Source organism: Coptis chinensis, chromosome 6 (assembly GCF_015680905.1).
Source record: "Coptis chinensis isolate HL-2020 chromosome 6, ASM1568090v1, whole genome shotgun sequence".
Classification (NCBI taxonomy): domain Eukaryota; kingdom Viridiplantae; phylum Streptophyta; class Magnoliopsida; order Ranunculales; family Ranunculaceae; genus Coptis; species Coptis chinensis.
This window is the reverse complement of record NC_141461.1, coordinates 99,303,027-99,314,388: the sequence shown is the minus strand read 5'-3', so window position 1 is coordinate 99,314,388 and position 11,362 is coordinate 99,303,027. Positions and strand designations below refer to the sequence as shown.

General features: G+C 38.7%; 1 protein-coding gene across 4 annotated transcripts; it reads left to right on the top strand.

Annotated features, from left to right (window-relative positions):
• Positions 1 to 8,060: 8,060 nt before the first annotated feature.
• Positions 8,061 to 11,035, top strand: LOC147496061 (WAT1-related protein At3g30340-like). Of its 4 annotated transcripts, none has more exons than XM_086564838.1 (6): positions 8,061 to 8,351; positions 9,372 to 9,434; positions 9,542 to 9,658; positions 9,741 to 10,155; positions 10,390 to 10,541; positions 10,662 to 11,035. In XM_086564838.1, exons 1-6 carry the CDS (start codon positions 8,161 to 8,163, stop codon positions 10,849 to 10,851), a joined length of 1,128 nt encoding a protein of 375 aa, XP_086420964.1. In that variant the 5' UTR covers positions 8,061 to 8,160; the 3' UTR covers positions 10,852 to 11,035. The 4 variants fall into 4 exon arrangements, with proteins under 4 accessions (XP_086420964.1, XP_086420966.1, XP_086420965.1 ...); XM_086564839.1 differs by lacking the exon at positions 8,061 to 8,351 and adding an exon at positions 8,525 to 8,986; XM_086564840.1 differs by lacking the exons at positions 9,372 to 9,434; positions 9,542 to 9,658 and having other exon boundaries at positions 8,062 to 8,351.
• The last annotated feature ends 327 nt before the right edge of the window (positions 11,036 to 11,362 follow it).

Sequence of the window (11,362 nt, the reverse complement as noted above, 5' to 3'; positions counted from 1 at the left end):
GTGTAGATAATTTGGTGAAGATAGAATGGTTGATTAGGTTTGACCGAGTTTGTATGGACGAACTGCCCACGTATCAAGTTCTCTCTGGAGGGAACTTGAATTAGGTCAGACATAGTTCCTCCTCTTCTTTATATAGGTGAGGGTGCTCGCGCCTCCTCCTTTCCCGCGTACAGTCAAGTTCTGGACTTGATGGCACTTAAAGAGTCATAAAGGCGTCCTGCGGTGGAGTAATGGCGAGCGCATCTGCAGCTCCGGTCTTTAAGGTGACAGCCAGACCATATGTTACTAGCCGTTTGAAGTGATGGACAATATGAGCGTTCTGGACGCTTGCCGTTCTGGATGCGGACATTCTGTGGGGGTGGTGTTCTGGGTGCTGACGAGGTCGCATGCCCATAGAGTAACTGATCTTGAGCGACCTGGATGCCTAGATGAGTGTTACTATCATGGTGTGCTGGACATGTGCTTAATATTACTGGAAGTGTATATTACTCCCTCACACAGCCCCCTCTCAGCAGGTTATTTGTTATTGTGTAGCGATCTGGTGAGAGATTTAAGTTGGCACGTGGATGGCACATGGGATGGTTGATTTGAAGGGTCACCAGCTAACCGCCTCGTTTTATGGAGTGACGTGTCACGTTAGGGCTAAATATAATGATTACACCTCTTTGGAAAACGAACTGGTGGCTTGCGATATATGCCTGGAGAACTGTAAGGTTCACCACTTTGCAACCTACTAAGAACGAGAGCGTAAGGTTAGTCTCTTTTTCTCTGCCATTTTTGTTTTTCGATTTTCTTTTGCTTTTTCTGTTGGGTTGTGAGGTCGTTTGTAGTTGTTAGTTGTTGTTGGTAATTTATGAAAGAAGAGAAAGTATGTCTGATTCAGATGATACTCGATCTGATGAGATTTTAGAGGTTTCACTTAGTGAGAAAGTTGAAGAAAATGCTTCTGACTCTGTGGTCGTTGTGGCGAGCAGTTCTGGTAATAGGTTTTCATCATCTTCTAGTGGTTTACCGCCTAGGGTAATAGATAGGCGTGCTGTGAAAGCTTTTGTAGAGTTAAGGGAAGCTTATGATATACATGTAAGCGACCTGGAGATACACGAACTGGGGGAGGATACATACCTACGTGTTTAGCCACTGTTACGTACCACTAGGTTTTGGGGTAGTTATCTGTGAGGGCGCGATTCTGGTGTAATGCGAGGATACCGTTCTTGAAACTTACTTGCAATTTTTTGAACTTTTGTAAGAAAGCGCCGTGCTAGTTCGTTGGCAACACCTGGCGGTTGTTTAGAGTGTTCGATCTGTTGAACGATAGCGGGGAGTACCATATTGAGGTTGCTGATATTCTTGAGCACTTTGTTGTGAAACGATCTCGTGCCAATAAGTTCAGTTTGCAGACGCGGACAAGGAAGTCGAGCATTTTGGATGATGTAAGTAACGAGCTTTGGGAGAGGATGCCGTTGTTGTTAATTGGAGATTTTTGTGCTAGTGGGTTTGGAGTGCAAACTAGGGTTTGCAATTTTTCTGGTATGTTTTGGTGTCCTTTGTTGTATGTTGAGTAATACTTGTCGTACTAAATTGACGTCAGTGTTCTTTGCTTTGCAGAGGTCGTCGTTATTTCTCGGAGATCGAACCGTAGTGTGATTGAGAAGTTTGCTAAGCTTAGACGTTCTGAGAAGCGAGAGAAGTTGCCCGAGGTAGCGACCTACCTTTTGGAGAGGGGAGGTCATCATATAAGGTTGAAGAGGAGTCAGAAGAAAAAAGCTCGTGGTCAGGTTGACAGTGAATCTTCTACCGAACTTGTAATGGAGAGGGAAGAGAGTGGCATTGTCACCAGGAAGGCTAGGAACAAGAGCCGAAGTGGGCCGGTGAGGCCTGTAGGTGGCGGTGGGACCTCTAGAGGTGATGACGGTGTGACTAAGCATTTTGGTGGGAAGGGTCACCACCCTGGTTCTGAACCGTCTTCCTGGGAACACTCTAGAAGGCGTGGGCCTGCTTTGGTGGATATAGGCGAACTCAGTGTGCCAGTTCGTATACTGGGAAGTTTGTTAAAGAGAAAGGCTGGTGCTGATGATGATAGGGCAGCCAAGGTGGCTCGTCTGGAGTGCATAATGAAGGGGGACTCGAGTTAGTGTCCTGTTGAGAGGACGATTGGGCAAACTGATGGTGGTTCGAGTTCCCGGGGTAGGTCATTCCAAAGGGTTGACTTGAATGATGTGGATCTGAACTCCCTCGAAAAGGAGAAAGATAGCGCTGCTGTTGTTGCTGCTCCGCCTGCTGGTAGAGGCAAAGAAAAGGGTTCGAGTAAGGTTGGTGGCAAGACTGGTTCTGGAAAGGGAAAGAGTGCTGCTCTTGGGAAAGGGGTATCCTATGTCGATCCTGGTACTGGCGAATGCTGACCTCCGATTGTAGCTTCCAGTCGGCTCCTATAACGAGTTGCTTACTGGATAGCATTGCTCTCGATGGAGATCGTCAGATGTTGGATGCCATGGGAGACCTTGCTACAAATGTTAGGGCGATGGATCTTGGGTATTGTCTGGTAAGCGTTTGTATTATTTGGATTTTTACTTTATGCATGTAGAACGGTGCGTTGATGTGTAAGCGTGTTGTTGCTTTGTAGGTATTATCTGGGTACCAGAAACTGAAAGATCGAGCTGGCCCTGATCGCTGAGGCTAAAAAGGGCGAACGAGAAAAGATGCAGGAAGAACTGGAGAAAGTTCGTTCCGTTCAAGTCTCGCTCCAAGCCAGTTTTGACGAACTGAAGAAGCAGCTCGATCAAGTCACTCTGGAGAAAATGGTTATGGCAGGGGTGCTGGAGGAAGCGAATGACGAGGTTGCACTGTACACCGAGTACATGGAGAAGGCAACAGCTGCAGCCAAGGTAGCGAAGGATGCCTATTAGACTCTGTTCAGAGATGCGACTGAGCGGGCCAAGGACTACAACGAGCTGGAGCAGAAATACCTTGCTTTATAGGAGGAACCAAAACATGGGCTCGAGGTGCAACAATGTTAGACGCACTTGGAGATGCTAGTACCGTTCTTCCTATATTTGAAGGTCCTGCTCTTGTGGCTGATGTTGCCTCGGATCCATACGGATGGAGCCGCTTTGTGAATGAATGATGTGTTGGAGCCCCTATCCACTAAGAATTTGCCAAATGTTTCTTGAATCTTGTCAGCTGTGAGAGAATGTCTCTTTGTTTTTGTTTATCTTGGTTGTTATGATACAATAGAGTTGGTTTCCTAGGCTTCCCCGGCAGTTCGCCTTTACTTGCTGCTGTATGGCCTATGCCACGATACATTAAGAGCTGATAACCTGGGCTTGCCTAGGTAGTTCGCATTTATTATCTGCTTTATTTTGAAACGAACTGGCTTCCACTTGAGTGGCAGTTCGGTAATTATAGAGAACTGGTTTCCTGAGTTTGTTTAGGCAGTTCGCTCTTTTACATTTATGAAATGCATGTTTATTTTCCTTGCTCTTTTTCTTGATGCCGTGAATGCATTTTGCCTGATGTTGTTGCACTTGTATAGTGTTGTGTGTTCCAACTGGTAAGAAGTGTCCAGGCTATGTAGCCTTTGAGCTTGATTGAGCGTCATGCTCTTGGAGAGCGTTCTTCGCTCAGTCACTTCTAAGCGCCATGCGGGGGGGGGGGGGGGGTGCTAAGGCTATGCAGCTTGTGAGCGTCTTGCTCATAGAGAGCATCCTCCACTGGGTCGGTCCTAGCATTGTAGGTTTCCATTAGTAAAGATTGCTAAGGTTGTGTAGCCTGTGGGCTCGAGTGAGCGTCCTTCTGAGAGAGGACGTTAGCAAGTGTTAGCAAGCGTGATGAGAGAGGACGTTAGCACGTGTGATGAGCTCTTCAAGAGACTTCAGAAAGTTATGGACAATAACGTTATGACAGCTGGTTCTAACGAGTTTGTTTTTAGAAGAATAGAATTTGCTATTCAGAAAGGACTTGTGGTGCAGCTTGTTGCACGCTTGTCCTAATTATTTGTAAAATTCGTTATCAGTATCAATAAAATTTTCACTTTAAAAAAAAAAAATGTATGCTCTGAACAAAAATAGAAAGATCAACGAAGAAGAAGAAGATGTACCAGTGTCCTAAAAAAAATAAAGAAGAAAGATCGAGACACTCTCTCCTCTCTCTTTCTCTATGATTCTTTTCATTTTAAAAAAAATTGTTGATTCCCTTTAGTTGTTTCTTTCTGCCGTTGTTTAAAAATCTACTTAATCGATGTTGTTGTTGTAAGAATCTAATTGGTTGGCTACTGCAAACTTTGTATTAGGTGTGCAATTTCTGATTGTGAGTGGGTTTTAATTTATCCATTACACATGTTCAATTAAACCTATTTTTTCTTAGTATGAATTGAATCTATTAAAATTCAATTTGGGTCTCTGAATTTGGTTATATTTTCTTTATTTACTCCTTTATTCCATATCATACCAATTAGTTGGATCTGGTGTATTGTTTTAAATTAGGGTACATATATTATTTATTGGTGGATAATGACGATGCTCTTGCTATTGTCAATTTAAAGCTAAATTCGAAATGCAAGGTTTGTACCATTCGATATGATTCTTATGGTTGGTGTAATTGAAATTCTAGCTAGCAAGTATACTCATAAACTTAAATTGCAATTGTGAGGTAATTTATTCCTTTGTATGATTAAATTTCTTAGTTGCGTAACTACAGCTATGTAATAATCTCCTTAGTTGATTGATCTTGCTGCTGTAAGAATCTCATTGGTGGTTGCTTCTAATGTTGTATCGGGTACGTAATTTTCTTTAGTATAAAACTATTAAAATGGTATATAATTTGTTGGATTTTTTTTTGTTTATTTTCTTATTCCATATCATATAAATAAATGAGTACTCTAAATAAATTCCATTTGTGATATTGTTCCAAATTGGTGTACATAATTAATACTAGTATTGTTGGTCTTGTTACTGTCTATTTTATCACTTAAATTGCCTTTGGCGAGGTAAAATTTGTTTCTTATCATTGGCGTAATGGAAATTTTGGCAAGTGTTCTCAACACAAAATGGGGTAGTGCTGGTGGAATTTTAATTACACCAAGTGGCAGTGTCTACGACATTAGATGTTGCTGTGACAATGTAATTTTTGATTGTGGCAATTTAAGTCTATGAGTTCATCGGATGCATAATTTCTTTTTACGACAATGTGTTATGTTCTCGATCACGAAAATAAAACTGGTGTTGTTCTATATAATTTTTTTTTTTATAACATTGTACATCTTTTATTACTGGAAAAAAAAAACACAACTCCAAAGTGGATCTTTAGCTCAAAATGGTAGAGTTCTTGGAATTAAGAATCAATTTTTGCATGCATATATTCCAAGAAGATGGTGCAGGTTCGAATCCACTGAGATCCTTGCTTGAAATTGTGAGGCTTTAGTAGATATTAGGAAAATAATTACATCATGTCCAAGAGTTAAAGTGAGAGTAATATTTTAAGGGAATTGTGGTGGAATTCAAGAAAAAGCTTGGTATGATAGTGGAACACAAGAAATTGATGGTAATGGTGGTGGAACACAAGAAAATACCAATAGTGGTGGTGGTATTTCATCACTAAATCTACTATACTAAAATTTCATAGGTAAACGGGATAAGGAAAGATATATCCGGAGCAATCTGTAGCAATTTTAAGCATTGTTTATATAATACAAAATAACTAACGTTCTTATTTTCTTTTAGGATTATTAAGATGACATTTTATTGGTGTTGTAGAATAGCTCACTGTGGAATTGGATCACAAGGTATAGATAAAAATGTAACGGTGGCAAAAGACACTGAAATGGTGGATGGGGTGGTGGGAGTTGAGTAGACCAAGGTCAAAGTCAGAGAAATAGTGATGGAAGTCTAGAGGGTTGTAGAATAAGTGAGGAAAATATTTATTATGGTAGTGCAACACAAAAATGGTGAAATAGTGGTAAAACACAAGAAAATGGGGGTAGTGATTGATGGTGAAATAGTGGCAAAAACAATGTTGAGTGACACTATCTACATTACATTAGATGTTGATGTGACAATGTAATTTTAGGTTATGGCAATTTAAAGCGTATGAGTTAGCCAGGATGCATAATTTCTTTTCTTTTACTGACGTGTTATGTTAGCATGGTAGTAAAACTAGTGTTGTTGCATATGATTTTTTAATAACATTGTACTATGTTCTTTTATACTTGCTACCATCGAATTTTAATCCCAAATTGCCAAGTACAGCTAGTCCTACATATAATTATTCTCCTAGAGTTGCTCACTAGTTAAGTATGTATCTTTAAGTACTATTGATTAGTTCAATTGATAGAAAACAATAAGTTTAGGGCAAAAGGCAGTCATCAAAATAGGATCGTTCAAAAATGGCCTAGCTACCAAAGTTGGGAGTTATAAAACACTTCTTACGGCTATATTCTATTACACATTTAGAATTACAAATAATGAAGAAAAAAAAATAAACATAACTATTGTTCTCCTAATTCACAAAAGCCAAACAAAGTGGCAAAACTAACATCACGGTGGTAGAAGTAATTGGAATGGTGGATGTGGTGGTAGAAGTCGATAGAGGAGACTAGGGTCTAAGTCAAAGAAATTGACTTGGCGGAAATGATATTAAAGGTTCAATAGAACATTAAAATGGTAGAAGATAATAAAACACAAGAAAATGATGGTAATAGCGGTGGAACACAAGCATATAGTGTAGCGGTGGTAGGTGGCAGAATTTCAGTTGCACTAAGTGGCACTTTCTATGAGACCAAATGTAGTTGTTGTGACATTGTTCTTACGACAATGTGTTGCTCGCTAGTTAAATCTTTATCTGTAAGCACTCTTAATTCATAGATAATACTGACTTTAATTTAATTGTACAAAAAGATGGCTGGAACAAGACCGAAGCTAATCAACTTTTGTATTCCGGCATATCTATGAAATAGATACACACCATTTGTTGGCTTCTTATAAGAAATCATTTAGCTTGTGCACAGAGCAAATGGCCATAACAAAAGGACATGAAAAGTGCTAACTGGGATCTAAGCTTGAACATAAATATTAGGAAGATAGACTATTACGAAACACCCTTGTATGTGTTGAAGCTCCCCAGAAGGCTCCAGTTCAAATGAATTTATGTCAACCAGTGTAGGATAGACTACGGAACAGGGAGATTGCCTAGCCAGCATCATCAACAAGCTCTCCAATTATATTGCTTTTGAACAACTTGCTCTAGATGGGTAGTTAATTGGGCAAACAGTCGAGGCATAATTTCCTGCATAAAGTAAATAGGAACTAAATTAAATACTTTCATTTAGTAAAATACTCATTAGACTTGTAATTTAATAAAATCCAACCTGCGTAGTTAAACGAATATAAAAGTTATCTCGTGTTCTCTTCCTTGGTGAAGACTCTTTAAAACAGAAGTAACACTGTCAAAATCATTTGTAGAATTAAGAGAAAATTCCAAAAGATATATATATATATATATATATATTTTGATGGTGAATATATAAAAAAAGGGCAAAAAAGAGAGAAGAAGAGAGAGATTTTGGTTCATCTTCGTCAGAATTCTTAGAGAAGGAACAATTTGTTTCTCTTTTTTGTTTTTTTCTTTATTTTTTAAGTTATTTTTTATTTTTTTTATTTTTATAGGTACTCCCTTTATTACGGGATAATTAAGGAGATGACGATATTTTTCTAATTGAGAAAAGGTGGTGGGCCCTTGGAATTGATCGATATCTCAAAAAGTTCCTACGGTTTTTCAACAGATTGATCTTTTGATCGATCACCACTCAAAAAAGAAAAGAAGGAGGCGACCATTCAAATGATAAAGAAACCTAAGTTCAATTCTAAATGATAAAGAAACCTAAGTTCAACCTAAGTTCAATTCTAAATGATAAAAGAAACCTAAGTTCAATTCTAAATGATAAAGAAGATAAGAATACAAAACTAAGTTAATGTTGGAATTAAGCTTAGTGTTGTTCTGACTAGAATGTCACTAGTTGTCACTTATTCAAATATTTTATGATGGGGTATTGTAGATGGAAAGACCACCTATTTTTGAGAGGACTACAAATGTATGGCAGAGCTATCTGTTTAAATGTATATGAGTTGAGAAAGAGGAGGCTTAAAGTTCTTGTCCAAGTACTGAACTCACATGGCTGGAATGAAGGTGTGCAAGGGATGGGGACCTGTTTTTGTGATGGTAGTCATTGATGTTTTGTATGCTTTTGTTCAATTGCTTCTAAAAAAGGTTCTTGATGAGGGAATGGATCATTTGGTTCTCATTGCATACCGAACATCTAGTGCAGCCATTCTCTTAGCTCCCATTGCTTATATCTGGGAAAGGTAAGATTGCTTGTTACTAAAGATGTTTACTGAAGTGGACAGATATATCTGAGTTTCCTATATGAAATTTCCTCCTATGCATGGCTCACCCTGGAGTTTAGCAGAAAAATCAGTGTTATTTTTAGAGAGTACTAAATTTACTTATTTACTTTGCTTGGAGTACTCCCTTCCTTATATTCAGCCCCGAAAAAGCTGTGATTTGAAAAACAAACCCAGTTTCACCCCTCCATAACTTCCCTCACAGATAAGATAATTTTCATTTTCAGCAAAAAATTTAATGGCGTATATTGTGTTTGAGGGGTAATTTGGTAGTGTATTTGTGTTTGAGGGGATGAAAGGTATAAAGAGAGAGAAGAGGAGTAAAAAACAAAAAAGGAGGCGAACATTGAGAAGAGAGAGAAGAGAAAAGAAACAAGAGGGAGATTAGAAAGTAGGACAACTCACATGGCTGGAATGAAGGTGTGCAAGGGATGGGAACCTGTTTTTGTGATGGTAGTCATTGATGTTTTGTATGCTTTTGTTCAATTGCTTCTAAAAAAGGTTCTTGATGAGGGAATGGATCATTTCGTTCTCATTGCATACCGAACATCTAGTGCAGCCATTCTCTTAGCTCCCATCGCTTATTTCTGGGAAAGGTAAGATTGCTTGTTACTAAAGATGTTTACTGAATAGAAGAAAGAGGAAGATTGGACTGGAAATATTGATGAGAGGGGAGAATCAACGGGTTATTTAAGTACTTTTTTTAAAAAAAATTGGTGGAACTCTCATTAACATCTCTGTATTGGTGCCTGGGTTGGTGCTTTGCACAATATAATAATTCCCGCTTTTTAAGTGAACATTTTTCCTACGTGTTACATGAACTAATCTAGTGGCTATTCGATGATTGAGGTTGATATATTCTGAATCACTTTGGTGAAATTGTTCTACCATTACACCTACTACACTAATTAATAGCCAAGAGAGTTTTTTAACATTTTTTTTTTAGCATTGCAAGACTAACAATGCACACGTCGGTATCAGGAAAAGCATGCCCAAGCTCAACGCAGCAATCTTGTGTCAACTTTTTCTTAGTGCATTGGTCGGGTTAGTACTTACTAATACACTGTACAGCTACCCACAGCATAATCATTCACCACCATTGTTATCATGTAAGTTTGAGAGATTCTAATGAAACACTGAATTTTACTTAGGGCGACGTTGACACAGTACTTCTTTTTTCTTGGAATTGAATATACTTCAGCATCTTTGTCCTGTGCCTTCATGAATATTATACCTGTCCTCACATTTGTGATGGCTCTGCCATTCAGGTACGTTAGGACATTTTTGTTTGTCAGGATAGCCACTAAATATTACTCATCTTATCCTTGTTTTAACTTTTCCTTTCAATAGGTTGGAGACTCTGGACATAAAGAGCAACACAGGACGAGCGAAGATGCTAGGTGCAATGTTGTGTGTTGGTGGTGCGTTGTTATTGACCTTTTACAAAGGAATACCATTAACACACCTGTCACATTCCAGAGCAGCATCCAACTCAAAATTCCATGTGAATGTATCGGATTCACATGAGAAGACTCACAGATGGATCATTGGCTCAATAGCTTTGTTTGCAGGTTCAGCCTTTTGGTCTTCATGGTATCTTATTCAAGCCAAAATCAGCAAGAGATTCCCCTGCCAATATACTAGTACTGCAATCATGAACTTCTTCGGCACCCTCCAGTCGGCTCTTTTGAGCTTTATCATTCACAGAGACATCTCCATCTGGGCTCCGAAAGAAAAAAGTGATATCTTAATTCTCTTGTATCTTGTAAGTACAACATTTCCACTTATTGATAAGCACTTACAGTATAATTGTATGATAAATGTTACTAGAATTCACATCAATATTTTTTGTTTACAAGGACAACATATAAAATAAGTTGCTACATTATTCCGTAAAAACTTCTCAAACAGACAGAAAATTGATAGCACTATGACATTAAACTGAACGAATATAGAACTCTATAATATGGCTTGTTTCATATGGCTTGTTTCGATGCAGGGGGTGGTGGGTTCCGGGTTTTTCTTTGTGGGGATGTCATGGTGTGTAAAGAAAAAGGGCCCCTTGTTTACTGCGGCATTTAATCCCTTCATTCAGATAATTGTAGTCATGTATGAAGTCACAATTTTACATGAACAGCTATATCTTGGAAGGTATATCAGCCTGTCTGTATGTAGAACAAATAATTTTATTTGCTTATACAAAAAGATTTATATATCATTGTCATAATCTTGACCCTGATACATTGTTATGTTGGCATTGTAAATGACCAGCATATTAGGAACGCTCATCGTAGTCATTGGCCTTTACCTTCTTTTGTGGGGTAAAAGCAAAGAAGCCAAGGCTTGTGAGGCTAAACCAGTCGAAGCAACCAACGAGGAAGGAGATCAGGACCAGCCTAAACCAGTCGAAGCAACCAACGAGGAAGGAGATCAGGACCCACGGTATAACGCATCTAGTTAGCCATTAACTAGCAAATGATTGTTGCATTGTGTAAATCTTGATATTGCTTTCCTACGTTGACCTAATATTCTATGCTTTGTAACCTGCAAGTCCTACATCAACTTACTTGCAGAATGTTAGATCAGCAAGACGACAAGAATTTTTTTTTTCTATTAACTTATGGATATATGCATAACTTCCTCAATGGTGTATTCATCTCCAGGGCGGATCCAGAGGGCTGCTGTCCACCCTAAATTTCCAAACAAAAAAATATATAAAAAAGTAGAGTAAATTAGTAGGAGCAGCCCACCTTGACTGAAAATCCTAGATCCGTCCGTCTCCATATAGAGTTAGGTACTTACTTCCATGTTATAAGTGCAACGAGGGTTATTGTGAATAGATAAACTTTCATTTCGAAACCATTTATCTCCATGACTTTATCTTGGGTGCATACAATAACTATTCTACAACAGAATGAGTTGGATACTAATGGAAAATGAGTTTGTCCAACTTAAGAAAGAGGTCAAGGTTT